Source organism: Pan paniscus, chromosome 2 (genome assembly GCF_029289425.2).
Source record: "Pan paniscus chromosome 2, NHGRI_mPanPan1-v2.0_pri, whole genome shotgun sequence".
NCBI classification, from domain to species: domain Eukaryota; kingdom Metazoa; phylum Chordata; class Mammalia; order Primates; family Hominidae; genus Pan; species Pan paniscus.
In genome coordinates this window covers 54,806,679-54,832,314 of record NC_085926.1, presented here as the reverse complement: position 1 = coordinate 54,832,314, position 25,636 = coordinate 54,806,679, and the positions used below count along the sequence as shown (strand labels likewise).

The 25,636-nt window shown below is 41.9% G+C and overlaps 1 protein-coding gene across 3 annotated transcripts in view; it reads right to left on the bottom strand.

Annotated features, from left to right (window-relative positions):
• The window catches only part of CACNA2D3 (calcium voltage-gated channel auxiliary subunit alpha2delta 3), a 951,279-nt gene that overhangs the window by 234,240 nt on the left and 691,403 nt on the right, over positions 1-25,636 (bottom strand). For 2 of the 3 annotated variants that reach the window (XR_004670571.3, XM_003818723.8), the window contains exons 14-16: positions 23,920-23,937; positions 3,748-3,819; positions 2,330-2,410 (exon numbers count right to left, since the gene is read on the bottom strand). Coding sequence is in view for 2 of the 3 variants with exons in the window: in XM_003818723.8 (XP_003818771.6) it covers positions 2,330-2,410; positions 3,748-3,819; positions 23,920-23,937 (171 nt within the window). In the remaining variant the exon portion in view is untranslated. The remainder of the gene's footprint in view (positions 1-2,329; positions 2,411-3,747; positions 3,820-23,919; positions 23,938-25,636) is intronic. The other variant, XM_034956678.3, reaches the window with a different exon arrangement.

Sequence of the window (25,636 nt, the reverse complement as noted above, 5' to 3'; positions counted from 1 at the left end):
CACTTTGGGAGGCTGAGGCGGGTGGATCATGAGGTCAGGAGGTCGAGACCATCCTGGCTAACATGGTGAAACCCCATCTCTACTAAAAATATAAAAAATCAGCCAGGTGTGGTGGCGGGCACCTGTAGTCCCAGCTACTCGGGGGGCTGAGGCAGGAGAATGGCGTGAACCCAGGAGGTGGAGCTTGCGGTGAGCTGAGATCATGCCACTGCACTCCAGCCCTGGGTGACAGAGCGAGACTCCGTCTCAAAAAAAAAAAAAAAAAAAAAAAAAAATCATGGCTCTTGGCAGGGTGCAGTGGCTCACGCCTGTAATCCCAGCACTTTGGGAGGCTGAGGCGGGTGGATCACCAAGTCAGGAGTTCAAGACCAGCCTGACCAACATGGTGAAACCCCATCTCCACTAAAAGGACAAAAATTAGCCAGGCATGGTGGCGTGCACGTGTAATCCCAGCTATTTAGGAAGCTGAGGCAGGAGAACCGCTTGAACCCAGGAGGTGGAGGTTGCAGTGAGCTGAGATGGTGCCACTGCACTCCAGCCTGGGCCACAGAGTGAGAGTCCATCTCAAAAAAAAAAAGACATGGTTCTCCTGCTTGCAAGGTGTGAGATTTGGCAAGATATTTAAGCTTTCCATGCCTCAGTTTCTTTAACTATAAAATGGGGGTGACTGTAATGTTTACTTAGTAAGTGAGATAATGCCATAAAGAGCTCTGCACATTGCCTGGTAGAGGAAGCTTGGAGAAACGGACACAAAGGATAATTGTTACTGGTTCCTTGTTATGTTCCTTCTTTCTCGATTTATTGGACACATATCAAGTAGTGGCTCGGTGCTTAGGTTTCTAAATCTCCTCATGTGAAATAAGAGGCTCAAGAATTGTTTGGAAAAGTTCTCTACAGGTGGGATGCCTTTTCTGAAACTGAGCCAGCAGTTCTGGACACCTAGGTCTGGCAATTTCATCAAAAGTCAAGTCCACTATCTTTAGGGGCCTCAAAGTCTTCCCTCATCTCCATCTTTGACTTTTAGTTTCTCAGGAACTACAGTTTCCAATATTTATTATGTGGGTTTGGATCAATGAAATGTCCTTTCATGCCTCTGGGAACTTAACTCCAATTATAAAAGCCCTGGTGGATGAAGCTGGAACGAGGGATTGGAGGGACTTGTCCACACCCACCTCATCAATGATGGAGCCAGGAACCTGCAGAGTCAAGCTCTAACCACTGCCTGCCTCCACCTGAGGCCCAGGAAAGCCCAGGTCCCCCTCACAGCTGTGGTGAATCAGGCCCCAGCACATCAGGGAGGGTGGTGCTAAGAAAGAAGCCCCTGGCAGCCAATAATCCCTGATTCCTGGGCTCCCTTTAGATGGAGACAAAGAGAACCCTCGTTAATCTGAGTGGGCCAGAAATGGAGACCAGCTAGCCGGTCAGCTTGGTGCTGGGGGAGAAGGGGGTGGATGTGGTGTTCGCCCCTGTGCAGCCAGTGGAGCCCTTCGTCCAGTGAATCAACCAGATCTGGTGGGGGCTGCTCTCTGATGCCTCTGGCATGCACATGCTCATGCCTACATTTAGAGCACTCTTGGGCAGTGCTGTGTGCCTGGGTTGTGCCTCAAGGGCATCCCCCTCCCACTTTTTGATTTGTTTTTCCAAAGAGTCCCCACCAGGAAATAGGAGAGTTTTCTGGATGGGGTCTAAGAACTCTCCGGACTATTTTTTTTTTATTTTTTGATATGGAGTCTCGCTCTGTCACCCAGGCTGCAGTGCAGTGGTGCAATTTCAGCTCACTGCAAGCTCCGCCTCCCAGGTTCACGCCATTCTCCTGCCTCAGCCTCCCGAGCAGCTGGGACTACAGGCGCCTGCCATCACGACCGGCTAATTGTCTTGTATTGTTAGTAGAGACGGGGTTTCACCGTGTTAGCCAGGATGGTCTCCATCTCCTGACCTCGTGATCCACCCGCATCGGCCTCCCAAAGTGCTGGGATTACAGGCGTGAGTCTCCACGCCCGGCCTGGACTATCTTTTTAAAAGGCAAACCAGTCATGTTGATATCCTGTGTGTATCAGAAAAATTCAATGATCATGTCAAAACTTAAGATATAACATTGATTCTTTAAACTGAGGTTAGAGGAGGTAAATAAGAAAAACAGCAAGTCATTGTAAATAATAAAAAAAAACCTTTTAAATAACTGTGCAGATGGTACAAAGACAAGCTAACAGGCTGTAATAGTGGTGAGCAAAAACATCGCTCCAAAGTAGAGTTTGAAGCCTGAACTTTGTGAAAACAAGGCTCTGGGCATCTCTGTTGCTTTGATTTCAGGGATTAGGTCATTCATTACCTTGTATTTGGGGATGGTCTTCAGAAGTTCTTTCACTGGGACATCTGTGCCAACCACTCCCAGAAGAATGCCCTTCGATCTCTGTTGAAAATAAACATTGAATTATAATAACAGTAAGTTAACTTGGCAAAAGACATAGAATCTCACAAGAAGTCACATACCGTCTGCCTGGTGCCTTCCCCAAACTGATACAGATTGAGGATTAACCCATATCTCCAAGAATGGTCTCTTCTATCCCCCACCCTCCACCCAAAATGTTACTGGGTAAAATGAGAGCTTCTCAGGCCAACCATTAACTACTACAGTCCCCAACGCATAATCCTACCAAGATACTACAATAGCTTCCCTCTCCTCTCTTGAAAATTAAACACTGATTTGAAGAAACCCAAGAGTTTCAGCAGCTAAGGGCTCTAAACATTCACCAGTTTCTCTTATGAAAGCTTTTTACAGGAAAGACAGCATGTTAACTGCTTTCTCAATTTACACTGCCATCTGGTGCCCAGGAGAGAGAGTCTAAATAGCAAGAGAAATATATAATAACCCTAATACTTTTACCAACTGAGGACCAAGGTGAAGGAATAGGCCTCTGGAGCCCCATTTTCCCAGGCATGTAGCCATTGTGATTTGCTAAAACTTTTCAGTGTCAGAAAGGCCATTTTTTTGAGGCTTTATGGTGAGTTGAACAGTGTCCCCCCAAGTTCATGTCCACCCAGAACCTCAGAATATAATGCTATTTGGAAATAGCATCTTTGCATACGTAATTGTTAAGGATCTTGAGATGAAATCATCGTGGATTTAGCGTGGGCTCTAAATCCCATGACTGATTTCCTTACAACAGGGAAGGACACAGAGAGACATATAAGAGGAACAGGTCACATGAAAACAGAGGCAGAGATTGGAGTGACACTGCCACAAGCCAAGGAATGCCGGGGGCCCCGAGAAGCTGAAAGAGGCAAGGAGAAATTCTTCCCTAGAACCTTCAGAGGGAGCATGGCCCTGCTGACATCTTGATTTCAGACTTCCAGGCTCTAGAACTGTGAGAGAAGAAATTTCTATTTTTTTAAGCCACACAGTTTGTGGCACTTCATTCCTAACAGCCCTAGGAAACTAATAAAAGGCTGGTAACTATAAAGGAGAGTGGTCAGTGCACCATAATCATGGATGGTCTCTGGGGCTTTTCCTCCTCTGGTCCTCTAATACTTAAACTTTGGAAAGGTGTTGCCAACTCTAAAATGATGCCAGCCTGGGTTCCTCTCATCTGTTTTTGATTTGGTGATTCTAACAGCAAGATCAAACAATAAGGAAAAATGACATACATCCTATGCTTAAAAATCAAAAGTCACCAGAGCTGGAGTCAGAGGGGGTCTGAGAAAACCACCCTCCTAGCATCAAGCAGGAAGCTCAGCGACTGTACTCACGGTTTCGTTCTGCTTACTAAACACAGGCATGGCTACAGTGGTCATCAGGACGGGGCCCTGATCATCAGTCAGCTGGATGGAAGAGAAAAGCCAGTTACCGGGGAACGGTCTGGAAACCACAGTTCTGGAGGCCACCCCCTTGACAATCATGTCCTTTCCAAACCAGGGGCTGTTGAGATGGAACAGTGCCCACTCAAGCCTTTAGTGGAGCGGGGAGCACAATGTGTGTCCTGGATTTGCAGAGGACAGTCCCAGCCCCCAGCTGGGGAAACAAATCATTTGTCGTTAGTCACTCTAGCAGATGTGTTCTCTGCTTTCAGCCACTTTGGTTCAAACAGAACCTTGTTTGGATCTTCCTGATTCATTTTATTTTATTAGCACAGGTTTATTTTACTATTTTGCCTCCCAGACACTTATGTTTCTTAAGAGTGCTTCTCCGTAATCTAAATATTGAGGATCAGAAAGCATGCACATAAAGGGTCTGGTGAGTTGCCCCTGCTAAAAACAACAGAATCTGGATGCATTTATTTTCCCCAAGGTAGCCAGTCAAGGCTGTTTTACCTCTCTGGGTCTCTGAATGCCAGTCCCAGACGGAAAACAAATAAAACAAAAACAAAATTAAATAATAACTTTATTATCTGACTTCTAAAATCATGATGAAGAAGGTAATCATTTCTCTTATAAGAATGGCCCTTGAGGACAGGCGTGGTGGCTCACATCTGTAATCCCAGCACTTTGGGAGGCCAAGGCAGGCAGATCATGAGGTCAGGAGACTGAGACCATCCTGGCTAACATGGTGAAACCCCGTCTCTACTAAAAATACAAAAAATTAGCCAGGTGTGGTGGCAGGTGCCTGTAGTCTCAGCTACTCGGGAGGCTGAGGCAGGAGAATGGTGTGAACCCGGGAAACGGAGCTTGCAGTGAGCCGAGATAGTGCCACTGCACTCCAGGCTGGGTGACAGAGCAAGGCTCTCTCCCAAAACAAAAAAAGAAAAAGAAAAAAAAAAAAAAGAATGGCCCTTGAAATACAGCATGTGATTCACGTCTGTAAACCTCTCAATTGGGTTACAGACACATGGAGACACACCATTGCACCTGCTTTTTACACAGTGTTGGGAGACAGGCAGGAACCCCTACTCTGTCCCAAACAAATAGGGAAACAGAGTCTTGGAACATGGTAGGCTTTGGCCCAAGACAAATCTGGTTCTAAATCTCAGCTCTGAATCTTTCCTAACTGCACTAGTGAAGTCTCCACATGCTCATATGAAATAATGCCCACTATTCCCCAGCACTGTTGCCATGAAGACAAAACAGAAAACTGCCCAGCATGGTACCTGGCATATGGAAGTGCTCAAAGGATGCCAGCTTCTTTTCTCTGCCTTCGAGGTCACACAGCTAGTAAGCAGCAGAGTCCAAAATGAGATTAAGGCTGGAGGCACTGCTGACAGGCACCAAAATTGACCAGGCAAGTCCTTCTGGCTTCGTAGCCTGTTCAAGCCCCAAGTGCAGCAATCTGTGAACTAGAATCCACTATCTTCAACCTAGCGTGTTTTCTGATATTTGGACACTTCTCTTCCATAGCTTTAGTTCCACAGAATAATCAGGCATTGCTCCCTCAATCTACTTGGAAAGAGGCATTATAAAGAGAAGATCCTAAAATCTAAGCGTTTGAAGCCCCCATTGACTGGCTGGTCTCTTGAGTAAAGGTCATTAAACTTAGTCTTTCTTTTGCCTTGTTCTTCTAATAGATTATTAGAGCTGTGGGGTGTCACTACTTACAATGTAGTACCCAGAACAGCAGCACCTGTAGCACCTAAGTGCTTGTTAGTCTCAGGCCCCATTCCAAACACTCTGAATGTGAATAATTATTTTAATGATTCGTATGTATATTAAAATGCAAGAAGCATTCGTATAGGGCAATCCTTTCCATTTCATTTCCATCAATAATCATGACAGCTAAAGAGAAGCTGGCAGGTGTTGGAAAAAAACTCCCAACAGGGGTGGAGGGGGCCATGCTTTTATAAGTTTTACATGGATATCAAGATAGTCCTATATCCCTCCGTGACAAGTAAAATGAAGCAAGAATCTCCTGGTCTGTCTAGGACTGGGAACTCATGGTGACATGCTTAATTTTATGTGTCAACTTGGCTAGGCCATCATGCTCAGTTGTTTGAGCAACTGCCAGTCTAGATGTTGCTGGGAAGGTGTTTTTTAGATGTGACTAACATTTTAATCAGTAGTAAAGCAGATTTAATCAGTAGTAAAGCAGATTATTCTCCATAATGTGGGTGGGTCTCATCCAATCCATTGAAGGCCTTAAGAGAAAAGACAAGGCCCCCCTCAAAAGAAGGAATTCTGCCTGTAGACTGTCTTCAAACTCAAGACTGCAACATCAACTCTTGCTGCAATTTCCAGCATGTCAGACTGCCTGCCTTGCAGATTTCAGACTTGCCAGCCCCACAATTGTGTAACCCAATTCCTTAAACTGAATTCCTCCCCACCCTATCTGTATAGCCTATCTCTAGCTCTATAGGCTATCTCTAGAGAACCATGACTAATAATATACATGGTAATCATATAAGTGATTATTTTGGGCATCCTAATTTGGGTGAAAGAATATGTAAACAACTTTAATTCATCAATATAATAAACAAAAAATATTAACTATGAGATGATGCTGACAGTTAGTGTTGCCATGAACCAAGTCAACCAGTATATACAGTCTGTAACAGTTTTTGGAAACATGGTTCTAACATCTTGCTTAAAATACTCAAAGCATACTGTGGCCACCACTGGAAACCTGCAAGGCCATTTTCAAAGGCAGAACCAGCCCATGGTAAATAGTTCTCTTAGAATTAGAAGTCTTCCCATATTCTGACTCCTTGATTAATCGTTAATGCTATAAAGAAAACTGATTTGAGCTGATCCATAACTCCGCACAACTTCCACTTTGCAACTCAAATCAAATTTCAAGCAGTGCCAACATGTAACATGGATGAAATAAAAACATACCATTGACAATAATGAGAAATGAAGCCTTTTTCCTGCAACCAGTAAAAATCAGTTATAAATTACTAGTAATTGTCCTGGCACAAAGACAAGATTATGAGAAACTAACTTCAAAATATTAAGCCAGAATATAGTATCAACTTCACTCAGGAGCTAATTCCAAATGTAATTACTGCATCATTACTTTAAAAAAGAAACCCATAATATTGCATTTGTACTGAAACCATTCATTTGTAACCAGCCCCAGGTAAACAAAGGAAATGCATTCAGTTCAGTCTGGCAACAGTTCACATGTGGGCCAATGATCTCATGGACCTCTCCTAGGGGCAGTTCTGGCCCCAATTTGAACTGGCTTGGCCAGAACCCTAACTCGTAGGCTTTCCTATGTATACCAGTTCATCATTATGGCAACAAAGACTGGCAGGAACACAGAAATACCATTTGCAGAAAATTAAGACTCTCTTCTGCACCCACCAGCTCCATCATTCCCAGTCCCCACAGGTCTGGACTCTGTGAATCTTAAACGTTTCATGGAGAAACACATCAATTTGCAAGTTCATTTGCACTGTAAGCACTTTATGATTGAAAGGCATTCTATACTCTTGCCATAGGAAATAGCAGTCAATGGCAAGTTTTTTTTTTTTTTCCCAGACCACCAAGCAGAAGTTATGCAGCCAACTATGGCCAGAAACCCTCTGTCCCCCAACACGTTGCTAGGGGGGTCCCTGCTTTTCTGTGGCCCCCCAACCTGTAGCTGCTACTGAGGCAAGGGCGCTGCTTATGATTCATACATGTGGCTTCCAAGAAAAATGCAGACGTAGAGTCAACATTCATTTTCCAAGGGGTAGGAGCAGGAGATGGGGGTCACCATGGTCCATCTGGGCAAAATCCCATTAACTTAAGTCCAAGTGGGAATCTTAAAATGAACTGCTATGCAATTACACTTGCCCAGGCTTTAAGCAGGCCTCTGAAACCTGTGGTTGTGGTGCTCTGTTGTATAATAAGTGTATATTATTCCATATCCTTCATTTCCCATGCTACATAATGGGGACCGTTTGGGTATCAAAGGAAATGATGAATAATAATACTGAACATCTGGTTTATAAAACACAAACTTGCTCAACAGATTGACTGCTTCCTGTCAGCTTCCCAAGTTAATCATGCATGTAGGCTCATATGAATATGCATTTGAACTCATGTGCAAGGTCCACGTGGCCATGCCAGGCCTACTCCTTAATACTTGATTAGTTTCCCACTGATGGCACCAGTTGGCAACATGGCTAGACCTAGGGCATGACCCCAGAGAGTATAACAACACAGGACTTGTGACCCATCCATTTTGCTGCTGGCCTAGTCACCTACTCATTGATTTCCTTAATAAACACTCCTCGAGCATCAGCTATGTGCCAGCTTCCATGCCATGTGCTGGGAAACAACTAGGAATAAGGCATGGGTCTTATCCCCAAGGAGCCTCAAGTCTGCTAAGGGAGAAAGAAAAGCTAACATGGCAGAGGAAGAACTAGCTGGGAATGGCATGCTGGCTCTCATTCGGTGAGCAGAGAGGTTCTCTTTTCCAAGTCTAGCATGAACTAAAGTGAAAATGCCTGGTGTTTATCAATATCTGTCAGGGTTTATATGACAGATTCAGAATGCTTCCTGAAAGCCAGTCTAACAAACGCAGGAGAAAGTAGTCTGCCGCAGAGTGATTTCATTCCATTGCTTTATACTTAAGGATATTGGTAAATGGAACAATGCAGGGGTAGACATCTTGTAAACTGCCTGGCCCCTTTCTTTTCCTTCTTCTGCAGGTATCACCCACTTCCTTTAGGAAAGTCCTCTTCACCCCGTCTAACCACAAGGTTTCTTAGCAGTCAAGCTCTCCCATCCTGAGTGTGGGGATGGACAGCCAACCCAGGCTGTGTTAACCAGAGCACTTCACACACAGAAGTGTGCACACACACACTCAGCGCGAGCTGCACTGGTAAGTTTATTAACTAGGCATGTAGTTCAGGCTAGGCTACCTGAGATGTTTTTCTTTTTCCCAGGAGCAAATGGGAAAGACTCCCTATTCTCCTTTGTGAATGGCTATAAGAACGTCAGCTTGACAGCCGTGTCCCCTTGCTACAGAGAGGCGATGAGACCGAATAAAATAAACTCAACAGAGAGGAGGAGAGACGTGTGTGTGTGTGTGTGTGTGTGTGTGTGTGCTGTGTGTATGATGGAGAAGAGAGAGATAAAGAGGGAGGGAGGAAAAAAAAGAGGGAAAGGGCGGGAGGGTACCTGTCCCTGAATGCCTTCATTCCCAAGATCAATTCCACCAATGCCCCTTTTCCATTATGGGGTTCCCTGAGCCAATAAGTTTTCTCTTTTAGCTTCAATGAGCACGAAATGGATTTGTAACTCTTAGACGTACCAATTTGGGCCATAAATGACCTAGGCAGCTCTAGATACCCACTGAGGTGGTCCCAAGTGCCATGTACAATCCACACAAAGGAGAAATTTCTGAGGCCAAAAAGGCCAAAGGCAAAAGGGTACCAACATTCCCAAGATGGATGGTTGCATATCTTTCCCACAAGAGAAGAAATTTAGGTACCTGCAAAGTACCCAAATACTGATGGTAATGACTACTCTTTATGATGGTATAAAAGACTATTGTCACTAGAATTTTATGTCAAGCCTTCACAATGAGTAGAAATTTGGCTGCTTCCCCAGTGGTTGCCCATGGTGGGGAGCAGTTGTGGCTATGTGCTTGCTGTCTGGGCAGCCTCCACCTTTGAAGGACATCTGTTTGGGTTGCCTTCTTCATAACTCTATTCAGAGGAAGCTTGCCAGGACTGGTGGCAGAAGCCTCTGTCTCTCCTGCAGCTGGAAGCCCCTGGGGGTGAATGCCAAGCTGCAGAGAAAGGAGGCAAGCTGGACCTGGAAGGCATCTGAGCAAGCCAAGGACAGCACTCTTGGCAGCCCATTTGAGGACTGCCAGGTGGTTTTCAGCGGAGCCGCCTGCCAGATCTGCTCAGCCCTAGAGGCTTGGGCTTAAAGGGAAGGTTGTGCACAAATGGTGGACTCAGCTCAGATACAGGACTGGCTCCAAGTCAAGAACAAAAGCTAATCCACTAACTCTCATCAAATATCATATTTCTTCTATATTTTGCTCCTCTTACATTTGTGTTGCTTTATTATTAACATTGATCAACATATTGACTATGTTAGTAAATAATATAAATATATAATACTATAACACATAAATATTTTATATGTGTGTGTATAACTTGTGAATACGCAGCGGTGTTTCTGCTAGCTTCCTCTCAACACCTGCGAGGAACTTCAACCTGCACTCTAGGAAAAGACACTGCCACCATCTAGTGGCCATTAGGGTAAATTGCAGGCACGAGGACCTGGACAACAAAAAGCCATTTCCAGAGTATGGGCCTTACAAACAAAAATATATTTAGGGGCCAGGTGCGGTGACTCGCGCCTGTAATCCCAGCACTTTGGGAGGCCAAGTGGCCAAATCCCAGCACTTTGGGAGGGCGGATCACCTGAGGTTGGGAGTTTGAGACCAGCTTGGCCAACGTGGCGAAAACCCGTCTGCACTAAAAATACAAAAATTAGCTGGGCGTGGTGGGGGCACTCCTGTAATCCCAGCTACTCTACTTGGGAGGCTGAGGCAGGAGAATTGCTTGAGCCCAGGAGGTGACGGTTGCAGCAAACCGATATCGTGCCATTGTGCAACAGCCTGGACTGCAGAGTAAGACTCCATCTCAAAAAAAAAAAAGTATTTAAATGCCAGCTGATGTCGTTTAGTTACCTACCCAACTGAAGCAAAGACCGGCTGTTATCAACAATTAGGTCTGATAATAACATTTGCCTTGACAGAAAAGGAGTAGTACTAAGAGGTGGAAAAACACAGCTGTGCACATCTATAAATCAGACGAGACATTATGAAAAGAGAACCATTGATTCTTTAAGATAACCAGAATCTGGGCTGGGCGTGGTGGCTCACACCTGTAATCCCAGCACTTTGGGAGGCCAAGGCAGGTGGATCATGAGGTCAGGAGTTCAAGATCAGCCTGGCCAAGATGGTGAAATCCCGTCTCTACTAAAAATACAAAAAATTAGCCAGGCGTGGTGATGGATGCCTGTAATCCCAGCTACTCAGAAGGCTGAGGCAGAGAATTGCTTGAACCTGGGAGGCAGAGGTTGCAGTGACCTGAGATCTCGCCACTGCACTCCAGCCTGGGTGACAGAGCAAAACTCCATCTCAAAAAAAAAAAAAAAAGAAGAAGAAGAAGAAGAAAAGATATGCAGAATCTGAGAATGTGACAGGGGAGCTTAGCAAAGGAGAGGTTCTTTCACACCCACTTTCTCAAATGCAGCTTGAACAAAAGGGACACCAACTCCTTGGCACTTTCACCTCTCCCCATGAGCTTAAGTTTATCAATGACTTGGGAATTCTTAAGGGCCATTCTCTGGGTAGCACATAATAGGGTTAACGGGGTGAGGCTGGGAAGAAATGTCACCCATGTTCTGCAGTTTGCACACTCCATGGCAAGGAGAGAGGAAGACAACAGAAAGCCATCAGAACAGCTCTCTGTACAATTAGTTTGTGAGGGCACCAGGGAGAACAGCAGGGAGACGTACATCTGGAAAAGGGGATGTAAGCAGACTATGTGGCAATTTAGATACCTTCCCCAAACAAAGTCTCTGCACCCTTCCCTCCTCCACCAGCCAAAAAAGTCCTCTGTACCTAACCTTTCAATGGCCAACTACTTGCACCACCCCCAAATCTCCCACCCCCTTCCATCATCACAACATCTCTTATCCTCAACACTGGGCAGACATGTCAGGGAAAGAATCTAGTAAGACTGTGCTAGGCATGTTCAGGAGGATGTTTTCTCCGGAGACACACCCCCAGTAGAGATACAGACACCCTTTGGAGGAAGAACACAGGTGAAAATCCACTGAAACGTGGGGCAAGGAGATCCTATTGCATCTCATGCCTGGAAAGGGACCACAGTATTGATTCTGCCTACTTGGCTAATGTTAACATCATCTGACTCTGGCTGTGGATTTTGCTCTTATATTCTTTAGATTTCCACTACTTTTAGTGATAATCTTAAGGTTTGCTGATTGTGAGCAGTTTTAATTGAGAGACTTTACAATTAGAATAAGAAACAAGAATAAGAAATAAGTAAACCTTTCAAGTAACATGTCCTCTTGCTTTTCACTTGATTGTCTTGGTAAAGTGTAATCACTAAATCTTGAGAATGCTACAAAAAAGATATTTTGCTTTTAGCCAAACATTTTCCCTCTTCTTACTGAATCATTATTACTTGCATTTGAGATCTGGAGATTCCATATTCTTCCATGAGATTTCACTGCATTTTAACTTGTTTAAATACAAAAGTAAACAGATTTCCCTCTTTGAACTTTAACTGCATCTTGTATGAGCTAAATTGTTGAATTTGTTTGTTCTCTTTCTCTTCTTAACAAACTGAAGACAACTTTGTGAATATAATGCTGGACAATCTTGGAACATCTATATGAGAATCTAAAAACAGTCCTCTTCTAATAAAATTGTTATTATTCGGGAACATTTTGATATTCTGTCCTTTTGTTCCAGTGATTCTAGGATATGTTATTAAGAAAGGAATATGTTTTATGAGTAAACTTCTAGATAGAGGGAGGATACTGCCTTTGACCATGAACATATATAAATAAAGCCATGGTCATGAGAATATCACTGATTAACATATCTGAAAGCTGCCTTGGAAAGCGCTTTGTTGGTTTATTTGGGTATAACCTGCTTATTTCAAGAATGCCCAGGACTAATGACAATGAAAATTATCATGAGGCATTGGATTTTGGTCAATATTTATGATGAGCCATGATACATAATTGACCCCCCATGGTGGCCAAATGTTCATATTTTCACAAACGTGGTTTAGACACCTCCAAATAGATGCCCTGAAAACACAGGCAACTGTCAGAGCTTTGGGGCCCTGGGACAAAACCTTCTCCTTGTTTAAAGACCCCCTGAAATGCTGCTTCCTCCATAAAACCTTCCCTAACTAAGTGGAAATGAGAACCAGATGTTCTCAAACTTCACTACAAAGATAATCATATTTATTCTACAACCAAAGATACCATCTAGGACCAAAATTTGTGCAAACTGTTAATGAAGCAAAGTCACTGAACACTGTGGCTGGAAGAAATGCTGGGAATTGTGTAAAGCCTGTGAACTCCAAGGGCAGAAGCTGGGAAAGATTCCTCTTTTCATCCATGGCATTTAGCACAGAGCCTGGTACACAAGACATGCCCAGCAAATGGTCCTTAAATGAATTTATTCCAACACTATCCTTTAATTTATTTCACAAATGAGGCCCAGGGAGTAAAGAAGGCAGAGAAAATTAGTACCAGAATTCAGGCAAGACGCTGGGGCTAGTGCTCCCTCTTTCACATTATACAGTCTGTCCTTGCTCACGGCTCCTTCACTGAATATCTTTGTGTATTTTGCCTGTATCAGTGTGGTTGGACTGAGACTGTAAGGAAGTGCTGAGAAGCTGGTGCACAACGTCCAGCTGATGTCACAGTGATAAAAGAAAAGGACTTAAAAAAAACACAGCTTAGTTGAACACTGCAATGTGCTTAGCAGCACGGAGAAGACAAAAAGTAACAAGCAAACGGAAGCAAACAGACCTGCATTAACATGCTGGAGAAGGTTACTCAAACTTGCTGAGTCATTTTTATTGATCTATCTTTCCATCCTTCCTTCTGTCTATCCATCCACACGCCTACCTTTCCATATCCATTGCCAAATATCATTTGTACTTGTTACCAAACATTGCTGTGAATGTTTTGCATCTACGTAGCCTTAAATTGAACCCTGACAAAGACCTTGCAAGTGCCTACGCTCATTTCACAAGTGAAGGAGTTAAAAAGGCAAAGTACCTTGCTTCAGGTACAGAAAACAGCAGAGTAGAGATCTGAGTCTTGGTCTACCTGATGCCAGAGCCTGTGTAGTAACCACTCCACCCTCAGACTCTTGTTTTGGGGTGCAAAGACAAATGCCATGTTTGGCCCTCAGGAGTTTGAAGTGTAGCAAAGGAGGTTGCAATCAAGCAAATCATCCTTCAAATAGGAAAAGTCCTTAGAGTTCTTGGAGGCATTAAATGAATTATAGACATAAAGTGCCCAGCACAGTGCCTGGGACATCTGACAAGTGCAATTAATCTCATAAAGACCATTCCAGACTAGGCCAGAGAAATTCTTATGCTTCTTTGAAATCCAAAGATTTGAACTTCATCTATCTCCTGAATTGCATAAATAAAATAGGAAGACATGTTTCCTTTATCCCATGATCAAATATCTTGGTCTTAACAGTTAAATAATATGAAAGCAGTTGGTGGGGGTGGGGAGTGGTTAATTATAATTAATTATGATCATAAATATTAAAGGAGATTAGGAAGGATGCACACTGGGAAGGAAGTTGTTATAGAGGAAGGGAGTCTGGGAAGAAGGGACAGATGCTTCAGAAGTACCCAGCCTGTAAATCATCTAATGTGTTCCAGGCCTGGGCAAATATGGATGGGTCCCATCCAAGCACACAGGGCTCATGATTCAGCAAGTGGTTCAATTTCGTGAGTCATTTCTGGAAAAAGAAAATCCATACCACGGCATTAGTCTTTGCTTGACATTTTCTACTTCATGAAACTTGGTTGGGTTTTCCAAAATCCTTCCAGTTAATTTGAAGGGATAAACATCTAACATTTTGTTTTTGAACTTCTTGGTAGCACTGATGTACAGGATTGCACAACTGCTCCAGTTTACCCCAGAGGGTCATTTCAGTTGAATCCTTTGGCATGAGATGTCTGGCAGCGCATCCAGAGCCATTCCTTCAGTTCTCATGGAAGTGGGCTACATTTGGGTTTGTAATGGATATATATCCATTAATTGGGGATGTGACCAGTGAGTAACATGACTGGAAAAAGCATCAGGCAGCTGAACATGACCAGACCATTAAATATGTGGCTCAATTTACTAAGAAAAACCAAAAGGCAGTTGCTTCATTAAAATAATTAATTTTTTAGTTTTAATGTGCACAAACAATACAGGTAGACAAATTTTGTCAGAAAATTCGATTTGTATTGTATCAAAAAAATTTTGCCAAAAAGTAAAGAAAAGCTATGCATATGCACATATGGTATGTGTGTTTTCTCTTGAGTAACTCATCATATTAATCTAGTATATCTTCCACACAGGAAATCCCTTCCTATGAGAATAAAGTCAGATTAAAATCACTGATGATGATTTCACATTGATTTGATATAGACTTCATTTATTATATTTTACATAGATTTGGTTTTCAAATTAGTAACTAAATTGTATTGAATCTGATTTACCTCAGTGTTAAAATGGTGTTCTTGTGTCATCTTTCTCTAATGCAATTCGAAAATAAAATATGTTTATTTCCTGGGTTGTTTAATTATTTATCTCTTTAAGATACTGGCAGTTGTCCTTTAACTTGTTCTTTAGCTGGCCTCTTCCAAGGCCTCGGCCATAAAGTGTAGATTCATACATTGTTGATTTCAGGAAACATCCAGTGTGTCAAGTGATGGATACAGGTGTTCTAAATCTACCAAGAAATACGGAAGAGATCCCAAAATGAAAACCCAACTCATTGAGTTCAAGATCAACTTTGTGTCAATAAAAATGACCTACAGAACTGTATCTATAAGCAAGGAAACAGAACATTGAGTGTCCTGTGATGTCCCCTTCAAGACCACCCAGGCTAAATATTGGTGATACTGACATTAATATCATGGTATCCCAATTCAGAGGGCTTTGTGAAATAACTTTCCTCGATCCTCTACCTTCCCTTCTGTGTAGAAGGAAGAAGGGTGTTTTTATATCTTCGGGGATGTAAGAACAACTGAGATGAAAACAACTTTAAAAATTTCATTGTTTTTACTCAGATGTTTCCTTAACATTCAAAAGAAAAGGCAGTTTCATTGCAGCAATGTTGTGAGTACAGTTTGTATTGTTTTAGCACCTTAAAAGAGTCATATTTTATAACTGTGCTTGATTTAAATAAATAGAAAACAGTCACATATTTAAATAAATGAGAATTTTTGAAAGAAGACACTGGATTTCTAAGACACTAAGAATTAAGTCTGAAACTAGAAAGCACTGAGATGTAAGGAACTGTAAAATCAATTTTTGGTTTTCAGCTTAATAAACACCAAGTTCTTTTTGCCTATTTTTTAAAGAAACCATTTCTGCTTTAACTTTATTAAATGTGTCTGTATTAAACAAGGTATAATGCTGCTAGCATTATTAATAATATTACTGTCCCTGCCATGGCCAACACTACCCCTCATTGAGCATGTGGCGTGGATGGGCCCTGAGCAGGTGCTGCTCCTGTACTCTCAGGAAAATCCCATAAGGGACGTGTCTGTACCCCATTAAAACAAGAAAAACCGAGGCTCAGGACGATGTATCCTGGGTCCATATCCTGGGTCCAAGGTTACCAGTGAGAACTGGCAGGTGGGGCCTCCACTCCATATCCAGCTGACTCAAGTTAGTCTTAAGAGCGATGGGCTCCTTTGCCTCACCTGTAGGAGTGGAATGCGTCCCTTCTGCAATGATGAATGCAATACCAGAGGTTACACAACTTGGTACAACACTCTCCAAATAGCAAGTTGGGCAGATGTCATTCTCACCCCGCTTCATTTTTCCCATTTTTAAGCCAAGGTAGCCCTTCCCCCAACCAGAGATGTGAGGAGGACAGGGAACACCTACTGACTGAGGCTCATGTTGGGTGGGTGACCTCCACGGTGTAACCACACACCTACCATTTTTTGTGGATTTCCCATGCTCAGATCAATGTCGCTCTAAGCATCTGACATGGACTGAGTCTTTGATTAAAGATTGGTAGATCGCCTTTGGTAGAAAATAAGGATTACTGATAAGCTAAGGTACTTTCAGACTTGTCCCACGTAAGACAACCCACTGTTTATAAACCTTTGTCCTTCTGATTATAGCTGTCTGTACCAAGAATCAATGCATGTTATGCATGTGTATTTTTGCAACAGAGTTTGGGTTTCCCACTTTTTCATTTGTTTATTTCTTGGGAGAGTTGGGCTTAGCAGACTATTGTTAGGTTAACTCTTGGTAGTCTATTTCATTTAGTGTATTTATGAGTAAAACAATTAGTTCATTACTACAAATATAATCATTTACTTATAAAAATAATGTATGCTCATAATACAGAATTTGAAATATGCAAAAATGTATTAAGAAAACAAAATACATATTTGTTCTCCTACCAACAGGAAATAGCCACTATTAAATATGTCTATGCATTTCTTTCCAATACAGTTTTGTACATCTGTTTGTACACACACGCACACACACACAACAGGAGCATAATGTACATAAAATGTTACACTCTAATTTTAAAATGATGTATTTTCTTACATTATTAAATATCCTTTTGAACTATGGTTTTGTTTATGGCTTCTTAATATTCTGTTTTTTGGAAGTTCAGTGACTTTTTCAACCACTTTCTCATTTCAGGTATTTTGGCTCTTCTTTTCCTCATTATGAATAAAATTGCAAGTCACTGACCAATTTAGGCTAGATTCTGCAAAAGAGGGTTGTTGAGTCAAAGGCTGAAAGTGTGAAAGTTACTGGTATGTAGTGGTATGTTTTATTGAAGGCTTTTATCAATTTTCATGCATGAAAGTGTAAAAGCTAAAAAAAAACTTTTAAAAAAGTTAATAATAAAATGTAATATTGTGTTTTTACTTTGTTTTTTTCCTGAATAATCAGGAAAAATAGTATATAAAGCATAAAAATAGTACATGAACATGTCAAATGTTCAAATAAATCTGAAAATGGAGTAAACCCTGATTTTTCCCCTTACACACAAGTAGACACACACTATGAGGTTGTTTGATATGAAGAGATTATTTCCTTTCAATAAGAAATGCAAATAGCAGGCTGGGCATGGTAGCTCATACCTGGAATCCCAGCACTTTGGGAGGCTGGGGCAGGTGGATCACCTGAGGTTAGGAGTTCAAGACCAGCCTGGCCAACATGGTGAAACTCTGTCTCTACTAAAAATACAAAAATTAGCTGGGTGTGGTGGCAGGTGCCTGTAATCCCAGCTACTCGGGAGGTTGAGGCAAGAGAATCGCTTGAACCCAGGAGGCAGAGGTTGCAGTGAGCCGAGATCACGCAATTGCACTCCAGCGCAGGCAACATGAGCTAATCTCTTTCTCAAATTTAAAAAAGAAAGAAAGAAAGAAAATAAAAAAGAAATGCAAATAGCATCTTGCTTCCAAACAGAGCTCCATGACCCCCAGGAACCCATAAGTAGCTTCAGCTGGAGTGCCTATATGCTGTCCTGCTGGCTATCCTGCCAGTAGGAAGCCATGCACTTTGAATCTGAGGGTCTTGCATTCATTTATTTCAGGCCTCAAGTGCAAAGTTGGATAGGGCCATGGAAAAGGGGTCAGCCAAGACTCACATGGGTACACTTGCAAAGTTCACCTCCTTCCTCAGCAGCAGAGCAGCCTGTCTGGGCTGCCACAGACACACTCATACAGAACTATGGCAGAGAACAAAATACTTAGTTATATAACCATTGTTAGGGTTGGGCAATATGCCATCACTCAGATTTCCACAGAGCCTCTCACGCTGGCTACGGGAAAAGCTTAAGTGACTAGACTTGCTCTCTGGTTTCTAGCACCATAGCCTTATTCATAAAATAGATTCAATAATTTAAACTGTAGTCCACTGTGCTGCTATCATTTTTCAGACTGTGAGTATATCAATCTTAACACCCCCGGCTTGGGAATGCATATAAAAAGTACCTTACATGTTACTATAAAATAGTAAATGATAAGGAGAAAAATAGGGTTTTCAAAACAAGAAGTAATAGTTTACATGCAAAGCAAAGTACAGGTAAAAGCAAATGAGTCATAAACCAGAACCAAATGTAAATAGTTATCAGTTCTCAGTTTTGCACTTCATTTGCATCAGTTTAGATGGTTATATAACTGTAATTTAACACTGAAATCACTAGACCTGCAGTTCTACAAAAACAGCAGCTTTGCAAACTTTCAATTTTTGATTTTCATTGACAGTTAATTCAACTGTTCGAAGTACAGAAGTTAAATGAGGCAAAGAATGATAAATGATGCCTCGCAATTGCTGAAATCTGATTACCCTGAGATAAGAGCTAGGCCAAATTCTACTTGTACAAATTTGTACCTAAGGAATGAGAAAGAGAGAGAGAGAAAGAGAGAGAGAGAGAGAGGAAAGAAAGAAGGAAAGAAAGAAAGAAAGAAAGAAAGAAAGAAAGAAAGAAAGAAAGACTCTAGAAAAACGAAGGCTTCCATTTATTCCTCCAAAATATAATATAAACAAGGAAACAAAGAAAATGCAAATAGATTCAGGATGCCATTTGCACTCGGGGAGAAATTAATAAAACAGTTCCATTCTGAAAGAGAGACCAAAAATCGACCTCCATTTAAGAAGCTAATTTATGCACTCCTGAGTCCTCATACAAGTTAAGCAGCACAGAAAATCACAGCAGGCATAGAACAACAGATCTTGAACCCTGCTGTGTTTGTTCAAGGAGGCAAGTTAAGCTATTCCTAACAGGAAACAAAACACGCAGTCGGGCTATTAAACAGGGATCATTTTGCCATACTGCGCAGCCCTGAATGCATCAATTGCTGTTCCAAACAGGATTAGAGATGTGGTTTGCTTTAACTATGGTTTTGTGAAAAATGCTTATGCCTACTCAGAATTCTCAGGTTGATATTAACTAATACGGTGTCAGGAAAGACATAGAGCACCTAGGAAACCTTTAAGAAATGTTCTTTTGCAAATTCCAAAGTTGTGTGGATGTAGCAGAAAATGAAGGGAAAGGGTACCAGGGTCTGGACACGTTCATCCACATAAATAGCCACGTTTGGAATTCCCTGAAGAGTATTTTTGACTTTAAACATTCGGGCCCACTCTACGTTGATTAAACCTACATTGATTAAATTAATCCTGCAGTGAATAACTGATGTTTAGCTCCTATAGACAGAATCTACGTGAAGAAAAATGCAGCTAGAAAAAGGGACTATTTTGTTCAATAGTATTACTATTGAACATACATTTGTAAATGGCTTTGGGTAATTCTGCTATGTTATTATCATAAAATCAGATCTCTCGGACACTTTTGTAGAAGTAAAGAAGAATTTTTAAAAAGCAGACCTTTCTTACACATAGACCTCTCTTCATTGTTGAATTCAGGGACAATCAATCCACCCAAGAAACTGGTCCAATTTCCAACCAGAAGAATGAATTTGTGACGCCTTGAAAGTGCTGCATCTGCATTGCTACATATTTTTTAGCCAAAACCTCAGGACGCTACCTCCATATTTGCTAAGAATATTTAATATTTATCAGGTTCATCACCAGTTAGTGCCACTCCAATTTTATATCAAGGCTTGAAATTTATAGAGTCTAGGAATTATCTTGGAGATGCTTAAGAACCATAGAAAAAATAATATTTTTTTCAAACTGTTGTTCTAAAACATTGTCATAAAGGAATAGAAGTTTTGGAAGACCCTCAAAATATTAGAATCATGAAAACCATAACTTACAGACAACAGTCATTAACGGCTGCTACACATAAGAGGGACACCCAAATGGGACATTTTTAGTTGCAGATCAGCCAAGAGATTAAAATAAGTATGTTTACAGAGACGTAACTATTTAAAATATTTATAGAGAAAATAGTTGCAGATGATACAAAGGCAGAGTCCAACAAAAACACAGCGCAAATGCAGACACCATATGGTACAATGTATGCGCTCATGACCTCATGTGAAAAGTAGGCCAAAGCTGTAGTGGCTGGGGGTGCCTCTCTTTCACCCCTGGAACAACAAACTCAGGGGTTTGGAAAGAGCTCATTAGAATCATGGCCACAGATGAGTGAAATCTATGGGTAATGTCAAAGGCATTAGGAAGAAACCTCTCAAAACAATTCTCCCGACAAACTTTTGCTTTGTTGGGGTTTCAAGACCAATCTCCATTTCTTTCTGACTACATGAAGAAGGTGCAGTCAGTTCAAGCACACAGGTTTTTTTTGTGTGTGTGTGTTTTTTGAGGTGGAGTCTCACCCTGTCACCAGGCTGGAGTGCAGTAGTGTGATCTCGGCTCACTGCAACCTCCACCTCCCAGGTTCAAGCAATTCTCCTGCCTCAGCCTCTGGATTAGCTGGGACTACAGGTGTGTGCCACCACGCCCGGCTAATTTTTGTATTTTTAGAAGAGACGTGGTCTCACCATGTTGGCCAGGATGGTCTCGATCTCCTGACCTCGTGAACCACCTGCCTCGGCCTCCCAAAGCGCTAGGATTACAGGCGTGAGCCACCATGCCTGGCCCAACCACAGAGTTTCTAATGAAATGGGGGGAGCACCCATACCTGCTGGGCTCTTTTGCCCTCTCCCAGTTATTCATTAGGCTTGAGTCAGAATCACAAAACACTGGGCAGAGGTCCCAGACCACCCCTCAGATACGACTGCTCTCTTGATGTGCTATGAAGCACCAGGGGTCAAGTCAAGCCAAGTGGTAATAAGAACTCTATATTTTGAGGGTCTACCATATGCCAGGCTCTGTGCGAGGAACAGGCAAGAGAAGTAACTTTCAAAACGAAAGTGGAAAGTTAGTTTATCATTCTCCTTAAGGAAATAAAAACATGTAGGCTTACAGAGGTTAAGTAACTTAGCCATGGTAACAAATGGATGAAGGCCAAAATGGAACCACCACATTCCTTTGCTGGTCAAGCAGCAAGACAGTAAATCTAAGGAAAGCTGACACTTGCAAGAACCTCATTCTTCCGGCAAAGGCCTCTGCAAGTGTCACTGAGGTAATACTGGGGAAGGGATGGGAAGGGGAGTTGGGGGCAGGGATGCTAATACATTACCAGGTGGAGACTTGCAGCCTTTGGGAGGATGCCTTCAATCTATGGTGCACATCTCCCTCAACTCCTCTTACCCTCCAGCCTAGATACCTGAGGTTTATGTTCAAACTCCTTCTTCAAAGAGCTGAATTTCCCGCAAACTACCCCCAAAATGTTCTGAAACCATGTCGCATACATCTCTTAGTATTTTGTAAGGTAAGTGCCTTTCTCTATTTTAACAGAAAAAAGACAATTTCTATCATGATAGGAACAGAAGGCAAAGCTATTCCTTTTCACATAGGGCTATAGAACAAGTCCCTTGGGATGTCTGACATCATTCGGAGACAGGGGAAAAAAATTAGGAAGCCAGCTGAGGTACCTTCCTTGACTTTTATATGACCACAATAATATGCTACACTTTGCAGGGCATGTGATGTGAGTCAATATATGGTGACAGAAGAAGTGAATGCAATGAAGTAAGTGCTACTGAAGTATTATATAGCCCAGCAACATTTGTTCTTCTGTATTCTGTGTTGCTTTGTTTTGAACTTTGTTTTACAATTCTATGGCTGGCTGGGCGCAGTGGCTCACGTCTGTAATCCCAGCATTTTGAGGCCGAGGCAGGCAGATCACCTGAGGTCAGGAATTCAAGATCAGCCTGGCCAACATGGCAAAACCCTGTCTCTACTAAAAATACAAAAATAAGCCAGGTGCGGTGGCACATGTCTGTAGTCCCAGCTATTCAGGAGGCTGAGGCAGCAGAATCGATTAAACCCGGGAGGTGGAGATTGCAGTGAGCCGAGATTGTTGCACTCCAGCCTGGGTGACATAGTGAGACTCTGTCTCAAAAAATAAAATAAAACAAAATTCTATGGCTGATGGCACCTCCAATTCATGAATTATTTTCTATAACAGGAATACTTTGTATATGGATCAGTGGAAATTTGATGAATAAATGTCAAGAAGTGGAAGCTGGTCCATTTTTAGGCAGAGAATTTGTGAAGTCTCTCTATCAAAAAAATTCAAATGTAGGTAATTAAGAAAGCATGTCCTATCAAAGACATTGAGCCTTCCAAACAATCTGGAATTCTGACCATTTATTTACCCTGGAAGCTGTTGTGAGCCTTGAATACTTTAACTTTTAATGAAGTGTTCCGTCCTTTTGTGATGGCATTGAAGTGTAATCAAACATTACCACAAGCCAAGTCACACACTAGCATGCCTTGCCTTGTTTAAATACCTCAAATATATTTGAGTAATTGTGTAATGATTTCTAGGCCTCTGGTTGTCCATATGGTCTGAACAGACTGTCTTTAGTAGAGCAGTTGTGCTCTCTCTCAATGAGAAGGAACCAAATCACCTCTGCTCTAAACTGGAGAGCTTAGGAGACGCTGTTTAAATTTCAGGGTGGTGCCCTACCTTGACTCTTGAAACACAACATCTGGCCCCAAGAAATTGCTGTGTCTTCCAGAAGTCTTGCTTATGTTTGTGAAACACACAAGAACAATGCAGCAGGCACTGAGTGACATATTTTCTGCCATAAATGTCCTTAGGATACGACGACATGCTATGAGGGTGACACAGCAAAGCCATCACTGCAACCACATGGAGTCTTTCTGGACAGAGAATATTCTAGATGGTGGAACTAGATCATCTCAGACAATGGGGACCAGTGAAAGGGTCTGGCCATTGGCAAGAAATCTGCTCTAATGGTCTCTGGGATGATGAAGCCAGCAAAGGAGCTGCTGATTTTTACAATTAATAAAATCCAATAAGTTTTCAGCGATTTGGCTTAGGAGCCCCAAATTTAAACTTGGTTACCACGCCTTACTAATTATTCACATTATTTGTCTCCCTAAAAATTACCTCAGAGAAGGCCTGGAATGCTACGTTGGAAGGAATGTGTCAAACTTATTCTTGACCTATTATTTGATAATTCTTAGAGAAACAGTTGGGCACAGATTCACCTCCCAATCACTGGCCACTATAGGGTCCTTTGGAGGGACTAACTCAGCAAAGGAGCAGTGGACAACTGAGTCTGCTGGCCTCTCTGTTCCTGCCCAACTTCAGGTTTCTGCAGCTGTGGAAAAAAACCATTTCACTGGTCATGAACAGTGTCAAATGTACAACACCATGGAGGCATGCATGACTCGTGAGTTCTGGGGGTGACTGGAATGTGACAGAAGAGAATTTACCTTTTGTGCCTGAGGGAGCTGAAGGGGGAAAACAAAACAAAACAAAAAAGAAAAAAGTTGATCATTACATAAGTAATTAAGATTAATGGTAAAGCTTCATTTTCTTGCCATTTGCAAATGGAGAAACCAAAATGGGGAGACAAGTGAAAAAGAAGTAAAGCAAGTTATTTTTCAAAACAAAGCTACAGTGCTGATTATTTGACCTGCTTTCTGAATTTGTGGTATCAACAGATAATCTACAAGCTTTCCAGCATGTGTTTTGGGAATCACCACATCCAAAGCAGTTGGTAAACTCCTATAAAGCTGGAACCGAGGCTCTTCTGCCCAGTGATCCGAAGGGCACAATTCCATGACCCAGTTCCTTCTTCCTTTGACCAGCAGTTTTCAACTGGATGAGGGCCATCTGGAGACATTGGGGGTTGTCAAAACTAGGGGGTGAAAGGGAAGGGAGCGAGAGCTGTTGGCCTCTAGAGGGTAGAGGCCAAGGGACACTGTGGTACATCTTACAATGCACAGGACAGTCCCCCACAAAAACAAACTGCCCAGCCCATATATCCATAGTGCCAAAGTTGAGAAACCCTGCTGTATATAAAGGTAAGACTGTTAGAAAAATGCTTGTTTTTAAAGTCAATTTTTCTTGCTTTGTAGCACATTAACTGTTCCCTTTATTGGTGGTTAAGGAAGTATGCACCAGGATTTGTGCATTTAAAGTAAAGCTGATGTTCTAAGAACAAGGAAAAGGCAGTCAGTCAATCCATAAAATAAGACATAACAGCTTTCCCAATGGCACAGGCGAGAAACTGAAATTAATAGGTATGTGGAAAAAGATCAACATTTACGAGACATATTTGTCTATATTTCTGTGTTGAGAGTATTGGGCTATGGTTTAATTCCACAGTATTATGACTGCCATTATAGTATGCAGTGTTTTTGAAAGCATCTTTCTAATCTGGAATGGAATTAACATGATCCGTGTATTAAATACCCAATCTAAGAATTACATCATTACGAAGATTTACTTCTCAACATAGGGACTAACATTTATCGAGTGTGAACTTGTCACCAGGCACTGTATTACGTCTTTGCATTATCCCATTAAATCACAGCAACCCAATGCTAGGTATCCCTATTTTACAGAGAAAAACTAAAATGGAACTTAAAGGTTAAGTAATTATACAATGTCCCATAGATAAACAATCATAGGACTGTGCTGCCTGACTTTAGAACATACTAATTCAACTCAATTCACACATAAATAAAGACCCCAAACACTTGGGAATTGTGACAGTAGACTTGCTCTCTGTCTCTCTAGAGCTTATGACATCAGAAGTGCTAGAAAATCCAAAGCAACTAAATCAGACATCTTAAGGTCTCCACTTGAATCATCAGACTTTCCCATTCTTTTTACTCTGGGAAGAATGCTTTCTCTTCTGATAAAAGAAGACCAGGGATCTCTTAAACTTGCCCTAAACCCCTGCCCCTGTGGATGGAGCCCACAAAGAGTAGAACCGAACAAACAAGATGTTTTGGATCTCAGAGATGTCTCCAAAATGGTATTGAGAATGTCTATGAAAAGCAGACTCCAACTTCTCCAACACTCAATTTCCAACACTTTTATCTTATACGGGTCTCCCAATTTAAGAAGACGGAAATACGAGGATGTTTTCCTGATTTGTTCCTCCTAGTTATGGCTGGAACTATTCAGAAAGGAAGCTCA